This window comes from Tamandua tetradactyla, chromosome 4 (genome assembly GCF_023851605.1).
Source record: "Tamandua tetradactyla isolate mTamTet1 chromosome 4, mTamTet1.pri, whole genome shotgun sequence".
Taxonomy (NCBI): Eukaryota; Metazoa; Chordata; class Mammalia; order Pilosa; family Myrmecophagidae; genus Tamandua; species Tamandua tetradactyla.
Genome location: NC_135330.1, coordinates 10,667,164 through 10,680,427, shown reverse-complemented (window position 1 = coordinate 10,680,427; position 13,264 = coordinate 10,667,164). Strand labels below are relative to the sequence as shown.

The 13,264-nt window shown below is 42.5% G+C and overlaps 1 protein-coding gene across 3 annotated transcripts in view; it reads left to right on the top strand.

The window, feature by feature from the left end:
* Positions 1–13,264, top strand: part of FCRL3 (Fc receptor like 3) — a 53,386-nt gene that overhangs the window by 21,108 nt on the left and 19,014 nt on the right. For 2 of the 3 annotated variants that reach the window (XM_077156562.1, XM_077156561.1), the window contains 6 exons: positions 5,030–5,050; positions 6,078–6,320; positions 6,783–7,037; positions 7,257–7,541; positions 8,295–8,582; positions 8,973–9,251. In XM_077156562.1, the coding sequence (XP_077012677.1) occupies positions 5,030–5,050; positions 6,078–6,320; positions 6,783–7,037; positions 7,257–7,541; positions 8,295–8,582; positions 8,973–9,251 (1,371 nt within the window). Of the gene's footprint in view, positions 1–3,740; positions 4,238–5,029; positions 5,051–6,077; positions 6,321–6,782; positions 7,038–7,256; positions 7,542–8,294; positions 8,583–8,972; positions 9,252–13,264 lie in introns of those variants that run through there. The other variant, XM_077156560.1, reaches the window with a different exon arrangement.

The following is a 13,264-nucleotide window of genomic DNA, read 5'->3' as shown; positions in this document are numbered from 1 at the left end:
GTTGTTGAGCCTCCACATATTTGTGAATTTTCTGGCACTCTGCCTGTTATTAATTTCCCGCTTCTATCGTTTATGATCTTGGAAAGTGTTCTGTATGATTTCAATCTTTTTATATTTATTGAAACTTACTCTGTGACCCAGCATATGGTCTATCCTTGAGAATGATCCATGAGCACTTGAGAAAAGGTGTATCCTGCTGTTTTGGGGTGTAATGTTCTATAAATGTCTGTTAAGTCTAGCTCATTTATTGTATTATTCAAATTCTCTGTTTGTTTATTAATCCTCTGTCTAGATGTTCTGTCCATTGATGAGAGTGGGGAATTGAAGTCTCCAACTATTATGGTAGATGTGTCTATTTCCCTTTTCACTGTTTGCCTCATGTATTTTGGAGCATTCTGGCTCGGTGCATAAATATTTATGATTGTTATGTCTTCATGCTGAATTGTTCCTTTTATTAATACATCATGTCCTTTTTTGTCTCTTTTAACTGTTTTACATTTGAAGTCTAATTTGTTGGATATTAGTATAGCTACTCCTGCTCTTTTCTGATTGTTATTTTCATGAAATATCTTTTCCCAACCTTTCACTTTCAACCTATGTTTATCTTTGGGTCTAAGATGTGTTTCCTGTACACAGCATATAGATGGGTCCTGTTTTTTAATCCATTCTGCTAGTCTGTGTCTTTTGATTGGGGAATTTAATCCATTAACATTTGTGTTATTTCTGTATGAATAGTACTTTCTTCTACCATTTTGCCTTTTGGATTTTATATGTCATATCTAATTTTTCTTCTTTTACCTTTACTAATAGCATTCATTTCTACACTCTTCTCCACACCTCTCTCTATTGTCTTTTCGTATCTGCCTCTAGTGCTCCCTTTAGTATTTCTTGCAGAGCTGGTCTCTTGGTCACAAATTCTCTCAGTGGCTTTTTGTCTAAAAATGTTTTGATTTCTCCCTCATTTTTGAAGGACAATTTCGCTGGATATAGAATTCTTGGTTGGCAGCTTTTCTCTTTTAATGTTTTAAATATATCATCCCACTGTCTTCTCGCCTCCGTGGTTTCTGCTGAGAAATCTATGCATAGTCTTATTGGGCATCCCTTGTCTGTGATGGATTGCTTTTCTCTTGCTGCCTTCAAGATTCTTTCTCTCTGACATCTAACATTCTGATTAGTAAGTGTCTTGGAGTATGTCTATTTGGATCTGTTGTCTTTGGGGTACGCTGCACTTCTTGGATCTGTAATTTTCAGTCTTTCATAAGAGTTGGGAAATTTTCAGTGATAATTTCTTCCATTAGTTTTTCTCCTCCTTTTCCCTTCTCTTCTCCTTCTGGGACACCCACAACATGTATATTTGTGTGCTTCATGTTGTCGTTCAATTCCCTGAGTCTCTGCTCATATTCTCCCCTTCTTTTCCCTATATTTTCTTTTGCTTGTCAGATTTCAGATGTTCCATCCTCCAGTTCAGTAATCCTATCTTCTGCCTCTTGAAATCTGACATTGTAGGTTTCCATTGTTTTTTTTCATCTCTTCTGCTGTGTCTTTCATTCCCATTAGTTCTGTGATTTGTTTTTTCAGACTTTCAATTTCTTCTTTTTGTTCATTCCTTGCCTTCTTTATATCCTCCCTCAATTTATTGATTTGATTTTTGAAGAGGTTTTCCATGTTTGCTCAAACATTCTGAATTAATTGTTTCAACTCCTGTATCTCATTTGAATTGCTAGTTTGTTCCTTTGACTGGGTCATATCTTCAATTTTCCTAGTGTGATTCATTATTTTTTGCTGGCATCTAGGCATTTAATTACCTCAATTAGTTCATTCTGGAGATTGTTGTCACTTCTTTTACCTAAGACTTTCTTGCTGGGTGACTTTGTTGTCTATCTGTTCTTTGACATTCAGTTCAGCTTATTCTGGACCACTAGCTTAGTTTTGTTTAACAGAGCAGAATTTTTCACTCTTGTTTTCTTGTTTCTTATCCTGCCTGTATGGTACCTTTCTCCCCCCACCCTTAGGAGGGTCTACTTAGGTATTATAGACCCCTGCCAGATTTTCCCAGGTCAAACTGGCCTCCTATCAGACAGAAAGAGTCACGTGAGTCAGTTTTCTTAAGGGTGAGACTTAGCAGGTTGAAAGACTTACCTGTGAAGTCTGTGGACTCTGTGTTTTTCCTATCCTGCCCAGTGTGTGGCACTTGTCTGCCTGCGGGTCCCACCTGCATAAGGTGATGCGGTACCTTTAACTTCAATAGACTCTCCCTGCTGGGGGGTGTGGTGGAGATAGAGAGAGGTTGTAGGCTGGCATTAATAGCTTCAAATTTCCAAACCCTGGTGTCTGAATTCCTTGAGGGAGGGATTCCACCTGAGTTGGGCTTCATCCCTCTCTTGGGGAAGGCACAGGCTCCAGACAAGCCCTCAAACGAGCTTGTTTCTGTCTATGCCTGGGGCAGTTGCAGCCTGAGAAGCCCTGCAGCTGTATTCAAAGGCAATTCAGCCTTTGTAGAAACACAGCCACAAAAAAAAGCAAGAAAGAGAAAAATCCTTCTCAGAGCAGGGCCCCCGTTTCTCAGGTTTGCCAATCAAGAGCATGAGTTGGTATGTTGTTTTGTGTACCTTCAGAGCCTCTGTGCCCTCTCCTTTCCTTTAGAGCCCAGACCCTTTCAAGTATTATGTGCTCTCTGATCCAAAAAACCTGTTTCTTTTTTTCTCTTTTTCTATCAGCCCTGCCCCCTCAGCACAGGGGTAAAAATCAGTAACCTCCACTTTGACCAGTTCACCTGAGTTGGGGGCCTATTTTTAGTAGTTAGAATTTGTGAATTAATTCCACACTTGAAGCTTAGTTGTGCTCAGCCCATGCTGCTGGTAAAGTCCCTTTCCTTTCCCCTCTGGGAAGCAGCCTGTGGGGGAGGGGTGCCAGCCGCCAAGGCTTGGGGAACTCACAGTTCTGGGGGGGCTTGCAGCTGGTGTACACTGTGTGTCTGGTCATGGACGTGGCCCCAGGAGTTGTTCTGTACTGTTCCTGGCTATTAGTAGCTGTTCTGGAGGACGAACTAACTCCCACACCTCACTACGCTGCCATCTTGGCACTCTCCTCCTCATATGTATTTTTAAAAAGGTTTACATTTAAATAAGATAGAACAAAAGGTATAAAATATGCAAAAAAAAAACTATCTAATTTACATTGACTTGTCCTATTGGGAAATATATTCATTTCTGTATTCATTCTTTTAAACTCAAAGTTTTAAATTTTATTTTCAACTTCCAATTCATTTTTAAATATTTATTCTGACACTTATTCAACTTCCTGTTTAGGAATTTCGTGAAGTGTTTAACTCCTGTCCCCACTCACATTTTCAGTTTCATCTGCTCATGTTATCTGCTACTGGCTTATCCAACTCCTTGCAGATCCCAGAGCATATCAAGTTGTTTCATGTCTCTGTACCTTTGGTACATGATGTTTCCTCCACTTAGAACATGCTTTAGGTACTGCTTTCAAAGTTTACCTCTAGGCAGCACCTTCTCCTGGAAGCCTTCCTAAAGCTGTGTCCCTTACCCCCAAGAGAAGGTCCGACACTTGCTCCTCTGGGCTACCACTTCTCACCCCCCTTCACTGGAACCAATTTGCACAAATCTTGGTGGGATTTAGGGACTTCTGCAAATGTGCAACTTTCGATTATTTTCACCTTTGGTGTTTCATGTTCAAGGTCAAAATGTCTTTTCATCTGCTTTGAAATCTTGACTTTGTGTGACTCCTTCTGTATGGCACTAGCAAGACACCATACTCATAGGGTGTGTCTATTTTAGGAAGCGATCTGCAGCCCCAAAGGCTATGCAGATTTAGGTGATGAAAGAGTGGTCCATTTGATAAAAATGTAAGAAGGATTATTTGAATCTTAGCATACCCACAAGGTGGCATTTTCAGAGACTTAAGAAACAGCTTAGGAGATAATTTAGCCTGAGAAACCTGAACTGTTGGAAGATGACCCCCACCATCAGAAGATATACACCTGGTAGGACTGAAATAAAAACAGCATTTCAGAAGGCAGCCACGTTCGTATTTCCGAATCCCAGGCAGGATATGATACTGAGTTCTTCTACTTCCGCTTTCTTTATTTCTTGTAAATCTCGTCTGAGTAGCAGCCTCCATTTCTCCTTGGATGGAAGATAAACTTGGCTTTTGGTGAGACTGACATTCTCAGACCAGGTCCCCATGCTTCTGGGGCTGCTGCTGCTGACCCTGGGTGAGTAGATGGGCCAGACTGGGACAGGGGCTTCAACTCTTAAAAGTCTACCAGGGGAAAAGCTGAAGAGCTCCTACCTCTACTTCCACTCAGGGTTTCAGAGACAGATAGCAACAGGTGGGAATAAGCAAAACTGATTTCCAGGAAAGCCAAAAGGCTCCAAATGCAGCCATCAGAACAAAACAAGTGTGTGTGTTACACTTTGTTTCTCATTAATTTCCTTTTCCATCTCACAGGAAGCAGATTTTTCTTTCTGCCAAACACAACTCTATATCCTTTCCTGTGTCCCAGCCTCACACCAAATGATTTTTCAGATAAAAGTTACTTCCAAGATGTAGGCAAGTGAGAGAAAACGTACAGAGAAACATGACTTCCTCCCCTACATTTGCAGTCAAAATTTAACCAGAAGTAGAAGAGAGTATGGAACAATGCCAAGAGTGAGGGGAGACTAAACCATTTCTCTGAGCCCTTCCCTGCTTCTGCACTGGTTGAGTGCAGTCTGGAGAGGAAAAGGAGGCAATGAAATAGGAAGCTGCTAAGTATGTAATAGTGAAAAGATGAACCAGGAATGTGTACAGAAGCCACTGTTTGTTTATAGACGACAGTATGGATTATTTTTTGTTTGGGAGCCATGGGTGGTGTAGGATGGAAGCAAAGAAATAGGGAGGAAAAAATTAAAAAGCTGTTGTGCCTGAGTTGTTGGGGGAAGTTCTCAGAAAGCTTTTTATAGGTATGGTTTGAGGGAAAAAAAAAATGGTTTATGCTAATCTTTGACTCTTGGCTCCCACACAGCTTCCGGAAGTGACCGATCTGGTGAGTTTCCCCTTCTTTCTGTTCTTCAATGTCTCTGGGCATCGGTCACCTTGGCCAGCACCGCCTGTCCCAGTCCCTGGGGGTGAGGGCTGCAGGGATGTGCAACATCAGTGCCGTTCCTACTCTGAGGTAGCACCTGCTTACTACGCAGGTGAGCAGGCTCTCCTCTGACTTCTCCAGTTTCCATTCTACCAGCCTCAAAACAGAGAGGAAGGAAGCCTTTGCAGTGAGATTGACAGAGGTAGGAGAACTGTTTTTGGAAGAGCTTCAGCTATGTTTTTGTCTATTCCCCAAAACCCCTCCATCTGCATGTCCAAGCTACATGCTGCTATCAAAGGTTATAGAAACTGCACCAATTTACAGAAGAAAATGCTACTGCCAAATCCTTATATACATATCCAAAAGGACCTCATGTCATTGCATGCCTCAGTATCAGGACCATAAGTCATTCCTAATTCTACACACAAGTCGCCCTTCCCAAGCATCGCAGACCTCTTCATTCAAATTCATTGTATTCTTCAATTATTGATTGTGTACAACTTAAACGGAGAGTGAAGAGCCTTCCCTGTAGAATCTCCAACTAAGCTGGGTTTACTAGTTATGAAAGTGAAAAAAATCTTGTCCATTAAATGTTAACAACCAAGTAGCAAGTTGTTTTCTCGAGTCTAGAAAATGCTTCTGGGGTATGTGTATCTCAGGCTTACCATTACTGGACAGGAGTGAAAAGGACAAAACCGTTTTAGAAGTAGCTTACCTCTTGAGGCCTTCACAGTGTTTGCACAACTTCAAATCACATCTCCTGGGCTTTTCTGAGCTCTCAGCAGAGACCTGAGACCTAACCCCTCTGACCCCTGCCTCCCAACTAGGCATAGGGTGAGGAAGAACAGATTCTGTCCCAGGTTGTTTCTGCTCAATTCCCAAATCTGGTGCTAACTAGAATTTAGGAAAACTCCCAGGTGCAAGGCTAGGCCCTCACCTATGCTGTAACCACCTCTCATGTACCGTCATCATCCTATTTCCTGTTCAGGGGCAGCTCCAAAAGCTGTGCTTCTCATCGATCCACCATGGTCCCCAGTCTTCAAGGGAAAGAAAGTGACTCTTACGTGTAGAGGATCCTATTTCCCAGCCCAAGGAGGCACATCCTGGTATTCTGGGAGGCGTTTGTTGAGAGAAGATTCTGAGAAGATCCAAACAAAAATGTCTGGAAGTTACCAATGCAAGACCCAAGGATCCTCCCTCAGTGACCAGATGCGTGTGGAATTTTCATCTGGTGAGGACAGAAAAGGGGAGTCTCTGAAATCAGGCACCTGGGCAGAGTGCCCGAGGATGGGATGAATGCGGGGAGCCTCGGCACAGTTGTGCAGTCATGGGGATATTTGGTGGGTTGACCCCAGTGGGGACCCCAAGGAGGTAGGGCAACAAAAGGCCACTCACTGCGTTGCCTTTCTTATTCAGAGGCGTCATTCATCAAGCGAAAAGAAACCTAGATCTGAAAAAAGGATGGGATCAAATTCCTTTCATTTTAATAATGCCATGTGTGGGATCTCTCAAGGACATCCTCTGGGAATCAGTTTGCTCTCCTAGGGCAAGGGAGAAGTGGGCATCGGGACCATGAGGAAATTTGGGTGGAGGCCTTCATAGGACTGTAGCTCCTCCCACATGGGCAGAAATGGGAGCTTGAGGAATGAAGCAGCAGGGAATAAAGTGAGTGCCTTCCTCCATCTCTTTGCAGATTGGCTGATCCTCCAGGTTTTGTATCCTGTCTTTGAAGGAGATACAGTAAACCTGAGATGCCAGGGGAAAGAAGAAGAGAAAATTACTGAAAAGCTGTACTACAAAAATGGAAAAGAACTTCATATTTATAAGAATTTAGATTTCATCGAAGTAAAACCCTGGGACAATGACAAATATTATTGTACTGCTACTGGGTTATCTTATGGGTTCTCATGGACAGAAACATCAAAACCTGTTAGAATTCAAGTTCAAGGTAATGACTACACTCCTGTGTATATGAGGATGGAGGGAAGATGCTTCTCAGTGGGGTTCCCATGAAAATCCTCTTTTGGTCCTGCCATGGGAGGGAGATGGAGGTGGTTCCATCCAGGTGGTTCTGTATCTCCTGATGGCCGGTGCTGAGAGCGCAGGTGCTTCGCTTCAGGATTACAGAGCCTCACTGTCCTAAGGATGTATTTACTCTTCTCTCTAGAGCTGTTTCCACATCCCATGCTGATAGCCAGTTCCTCCTGGCCCACAGAGGGAAGCCCAGTGACCCTGAAATGTGAGACCTGGCTCCCGCCAATGAAATCAGACACCAAGCTTCAATTCTGTTTCTTCAGAGGAGACCAGGCCCTGGAGCCAGGCTGGAGCGGGTCATCAGAGCTCCAGATCCCCACCATTTGGAGCGAAGACTCAAGGTCTTACTGGTGTGAGGCAGAGGCAAAGTCTCACGGCGTTAGAAAGAGAAGCCAGAGATCCCAGATATATGTGCAGAGTAAGCATTCATGGGGTCACTCTCCTAGAGTCAGAGCTGAGACCACCCTCCATTCCCCCACCCCCCGGAGTAGTGGACATAACAGAGAGGGGCTCCCAACTATCTTGGTATCCTTTCCTCTTTAGGTCAACTTGGGCTTAACTTCTTTAGCGCATTTTCTTCAACCCAAAGTCAGGTATAGTAGTTATTGATCACTTCCGGGTGCCTAGCCCTGTGGGAGTTGCAAAGATATTTAGGGTATGTGCATTAGTGAGTTAACAGTCAACTAGGAGCACAGCTGACCCCAAGCAGTCTCTAGATGTCACCATGGCACTTCCATTTGGTTCTTCTCTAAACCAAAATAATTGGAAGAGAGGAAGATGAACACAAACTGGAATAGTGAGAGGAGAACATGGGGACATGGTGGTGGAAGAGACTCTTGAAGGATAGGAGGGGACTTGGATTCAAAGTAGAGGTAACAACCCCATTGCTCTCTTTTGTTCTGGGATCCATTGGTGTATTACACATTCCTTAGAAATAAGTGGCCATAAAATGCGACTGCAGCCAATGTTAGAGTTAGAATTGTGGACCTGTTACCCACATTCTCTGGGGATGGGAATTGTTGTGCGTGTGTGAGAGGGGATGGGGATGCTCCCTTCATAATCACAAACACAATTAATTCCTTTCAATTCCTGCTTTTAGCCTATTCACAGTGGCACCAGTCTTGAAGTCCCTGCCACTGGGACCCTGACATGTCATCTTGTGTTCTCCCAGGGGTCCCTGTGTCTGATGTGAATCTAGAGATCCAGCCCCCTGGGGGGCAGGTGGTTGAAGGAGAAAACCTGCTACTTGTCTGCTCAGTGGCCCAGGGTACAGGGACTGTCATATTCTCCTGGTACAAAGAGGGCACAGTAAGAAGTCTGGGCAGAAAATCCCAGCGCTCCTTGTCCGCGGAGCTACAGGTTCCCAATATGACAGAGAGTGATGCTGGGAGATACTCCTGCTCAGCTGACAACATCGACGGCTCCATCTACAGCAAGCTGATTGAGGTCACAGTGAGAAGTAAGTTCCTGATTTCCTTTCATTCAGTCTCTTGTTCTTAAACCAGGGGTTAGGTGCTCTTTCAGCCATGAGGAGCTTCCCAAAGGGGGCAAAGGAACAGAACTGTGATGATGTGAAAGCTATCCAAGGATGGCAAAGTTGGTAAAACAAGCTGAAGACATCTTACTTTTTGTGGAGAGAACTGAGTAGTGATGGGAACGAAATTATCCAGAATTACTCCTCATGGTTTTGGAAAAATGCCTCTGATTATTAGATGAGGAGAGTGTGCTCAGTTGGAAACAGAAATGATCACAGGAATCTGTCTATTTTTAGACTCTTTGGGTGGGCATAGGTATTACAGCAACAGAGTCACAGATTAGAGTCCACTCTGACAGTCTCTGTCTCTGTCAGTTCCAGCGTCTCACCCCATTCTCAGCCTCAAGACTCCCAGAGCCCAAGCTGTGATGGGGGACGTGGTGGAGCTTCATTGTGAAACCCAGAGAGGCTCTTATCCAATCCTGTACCAGTTTTACCATGAGGATGGCACCTTGGGGAATATCTCGGTCTCATCCGGGAGAGGAGCTTCCTTCAATCTCTCCTTGACCGCAGAACATTCCGGAAACTACTCCTGTGTGGCCGACAATGGCCTGGGAGCCCAACACAGTGAGATGGTACCACTCAATGTCACAGGTAAGCAGAATATATTTATAGTAGTCACTGCCAAAGCAAACTGTGCCTTCTCACAAATTCACTGAGCTATTTGCTGGTGTGACATCTTAGCAAACTCCCCATTTTTTCTGCCTTCACCAAGGAGTTCTGGGTTCCTTCCCTGTGGCTACATGTTCGCTAATGTATACCATCTTTTGTTTCCTCTACCACTGTCATCAACAACCACGTGTACCAGCCACTCAGTCTTTCTAGTAGAGCCACAAAGACCATGTATATGATAATTATTGACATAGGAACTTTGTGTAGCAAGCCTTATTTCTGAATTCCTTTGTCCAATAACAAGACTATTAGTTACCAAAATTTTCTTCCCCTACCTCCAACCAATCTAAATTCCTACTCATTTCCCTGGATCACTAGACAAAGTGTTTCTCTGTAGAGGCCTCAGCCCTCATTCTGTGAAGGATGAGCAGCAAAGCTGTTAATTTCTCTGACCTTCTCAGTTTCTCCAAATGCCTGCTGACTCCTTCATTCCTGGGGTCTTATTTAATCTAATTTTCAACAACCCTAAAGAAAGTTATTTTTCACCAGGGGCATCAAGGCATCTCATATTTCCCACTTCCAGCCCATGTTAGCAATTAACAAGGTGCCCAGCACATAGGTGAGACTTCCAGCCAAAGCTGTGGTTATTCCCAAGTGCCCAGCATTTGGAAGGTGAGGTGGGACATTGGGATACAGGAGGAGTGGCAGGATAAAAGGGAGATAGAGATGACTCCCAGAGTCCCAAACACTTATATTCTCTGGGTTTAGCCTTGGCTTCTGTTCTAGTTTGCTAGCTGTCGGAATGCAATATACCAGAAATGGGATGGCTTTTAACAAGGGGAATTTAATAAATTGCTAGTTTACAGTTCTAAGGCCGAGAAAATGTCCCAATTAAAGCAAGTCTATAGAAATGTCCAATCAAAGGCATCTGGGGAAAAATACCTTGGTTCAAGAAGGCCGATGAAGTCCAGGGTCTCTCTCTCAAGTGGAATGGCACATGGCGAACACAGTCAGGGCTTCTCTCTCGGCTGGAAGGGCACGTGGCAAATACGGCGTCATCTGCTAGCCTTCTCTCCTGGCTTCTGGTTTCATGAAGCTCCCTGGGAGGCGTTTTCCTTCTTCATCTCCAAAGGTCTTCATCTCTGCATCTCATAGCTACATCGTCCTGCTCTCTCTGCATCTCTCCTTCTCCAAAATATTTCCTCTTTTATAGGACTTCAGAAACTAATCAAGACCCACCCAAATGGGTGGAGACATGTCGTCCCTTAATCCAGTTTAACAACCATTCTTGACTAAATCACATCAACCAGGGAGATGATCCAATCACAGTTACAAACATGCAGTATTGAATAGAGATTATTCTACCTTTATGAAATGGGATTTATATTAAAACATGGCTTTTCTTAGGGGGCATACTTCCTTTCAAACCAGCACAGCTTCCTTCTTTGCAACTATTCCAAACTCAGGCCTTGATTTAAGGAGATATTAGAACCTGGGAGTGCCAGATGGTGTGCTGAAACTGAATCTAGACTTGAGAGAAAATATCTAGTACATGACCTTGACTAAGTCTCTTGACTAAACTTGTCCTTGATTCTCTCACTTATAGAAGTAATTATTTAAAGAGTAATTGAACCAAGTAGATCACAGAGGTCTAAACAGTTCTGATGGCACATCACTTTTAGTCAAAAATGAATATGCACACCCAATATTTATTTATGAATTATATACATGTACTACTATAATAATTTAATATGCTCATTATAAAACAAATGGAAATATAAATTAATAATAAGGATGAAATAGACACTATTTTAAAATATCCTTGGAATCTCTGACTCAAACAGTTTACTCCGTGTGGTACACTTATTTGGAGGTCTGATTCTGAGTCTGGTTTATTTAAATTGGTTTTAATGGCTACCTTTGTTTGAAACAGTACATTACCAAGATATCTAGATCTGGGTGGAAGCAAAACATCACTCGTTGCTCTTAAAATCTATGATTGAAAATCATGTTTCAATCCCCTGCACTATTATGCAAAGATTTCCACTGAAATTTAGCTAGTGAATTTCCATTTTCTTTGATATCAATCAATTTTTCCTGTAACTAGGGAAGAGCTGCATGTTTGTTTCAAGCTTTGGAAGACTCATAAGCTGGTTAAATGTTCTATTTCCATTTTTAAGTAGCCCGATATGAGTTTTAAAAGTTGATATATTGACATTTTCTGGTATTAAACCACATGGGAATGTGAATATTTTAAATAGACATTTTCCACACTATTTTATCTCTGTGGCATGAGTTTAAGAAAAGCGGTTATACTTGTCTCTTAAACAGTATACCATTGACAGCCACTTATCACAGAAAAGTCACCAGAAATGAAGTACCAGCCTTTCTTCAAAGAAAAACAAGAGTCATCTTGACATTGAACTGCTCTTTTTAGATTTTTGCCACAAAATAATTGAAAAACTTCTGCAGGAAACAAAACATTTGTGGTCATTCGCCCAGTCTCATTACAAAGTATTGTAAAAATTTTATTATTTAACTTAAAATAAACTGTAAAACCATTAAATAACCAATTAGAAGGGCAATATGTTCCAATATGCTGAAAGTGAACAAATAAAGGCAATGCTTTCACACACACAACATGTGTGCGCACACACACACACACACACATACACACCACGCCATGGGGATCCCTCTGCCTTCACAGGGACGCCGTTACTTTTTCTAACAGTGACATGTGGCCTGAGTACGAGCGTCAATGTGAATATAGTAAAGCTGAATTCTTTCTCACTTTTCAAACTAAAAGCTAAATATTATTAAATGTCCTCCTATTATCTGCTCATACCCCAGTGGACAGACTTGCAGTCCCCCTTGGAAGCCACTGGACTCGGTGTTAACCATGGTCTCTTTTAGCCTGTAAATTCTCTGATTTCAGAGCAATGCGCATATGGAACCAGGCGCCCAGGGAGGCTGGGAGGGAAGCAGCAAGTCACTGCTCCTGCAGACAGAGGCTCAGAGAAATAGGAGGCTGTGCAATGGGGGAAAGGCTCAAAGTGCCACGTAGGCCTCAAGGCCTCCAACATCCAGCCCAAGCCACTTTTTTTAAAAACTATTTTATTGTATCAGATCACACATATACAAAGCGAAGGAAATAAAAAAGCAATAGTTTTCAAAGCAGTCTCCAACAAGTGGTTACAGGACAGATGCCAGAGTTTGTTTTGGGCTACCATATGATCCTCTCATATTTTTCCTTCTAGCTGCTCCAGAATATAGGAGGCTAGAGGGCTTAAATACATTTTTTTATCATCACAATCGACTTTTTTCCTTCTTTTTTTTTTGTGAAAAATAACATACATACAAAAAGCAATAAATTTCAAAACAGAGTACCACAATTAGTGGTAGAACATATTTCAGAGTTTGACATGGGTTACAATTCCATAATTACAGGTTTTTACAATTCCATAATTTTAGAAACTGGAGACTAAAAGAGGTATCAATTTAATGATTCAGCATTCATATTCATTTGTTAAATCCTATCTTCTCTGTATAACTCCACCATCACCTTTGATCTTTCTGTCCCCCTCATTAGGGTTGTTTGGGCTGTGGCCATTCTAACTTTTTCATATTGAAAGGGTTTGTCACTAATATGGGGTGGGGAGATGGAACTATCTGATGTTCTAGAGACAGCCCAAGTCACTTCTAATTGCAAAAAATTACAGAAGGGCCAAAGTCAAGCTATCTGTTTAGATTTAGGAGGAACCCTACATTTCCCAAACCAGGACTTGCCCTCTCCACCTTGACGAGGTAGCAAGGGATCTTTCTTGTAGCCAGAGATGGCTCATTTTCAAGTCTTATGGTTCCTTTTTAATAAGCAGTCCCCAAACTCACACTCACACTCACTCTCCATTAGCCAGTCTATGATGCAGCACAGAGTATGAGAACCTTACCTACCTCTCTTGCTAATGAAGTGCACAGTTTATATCAAAGTGCTGTCA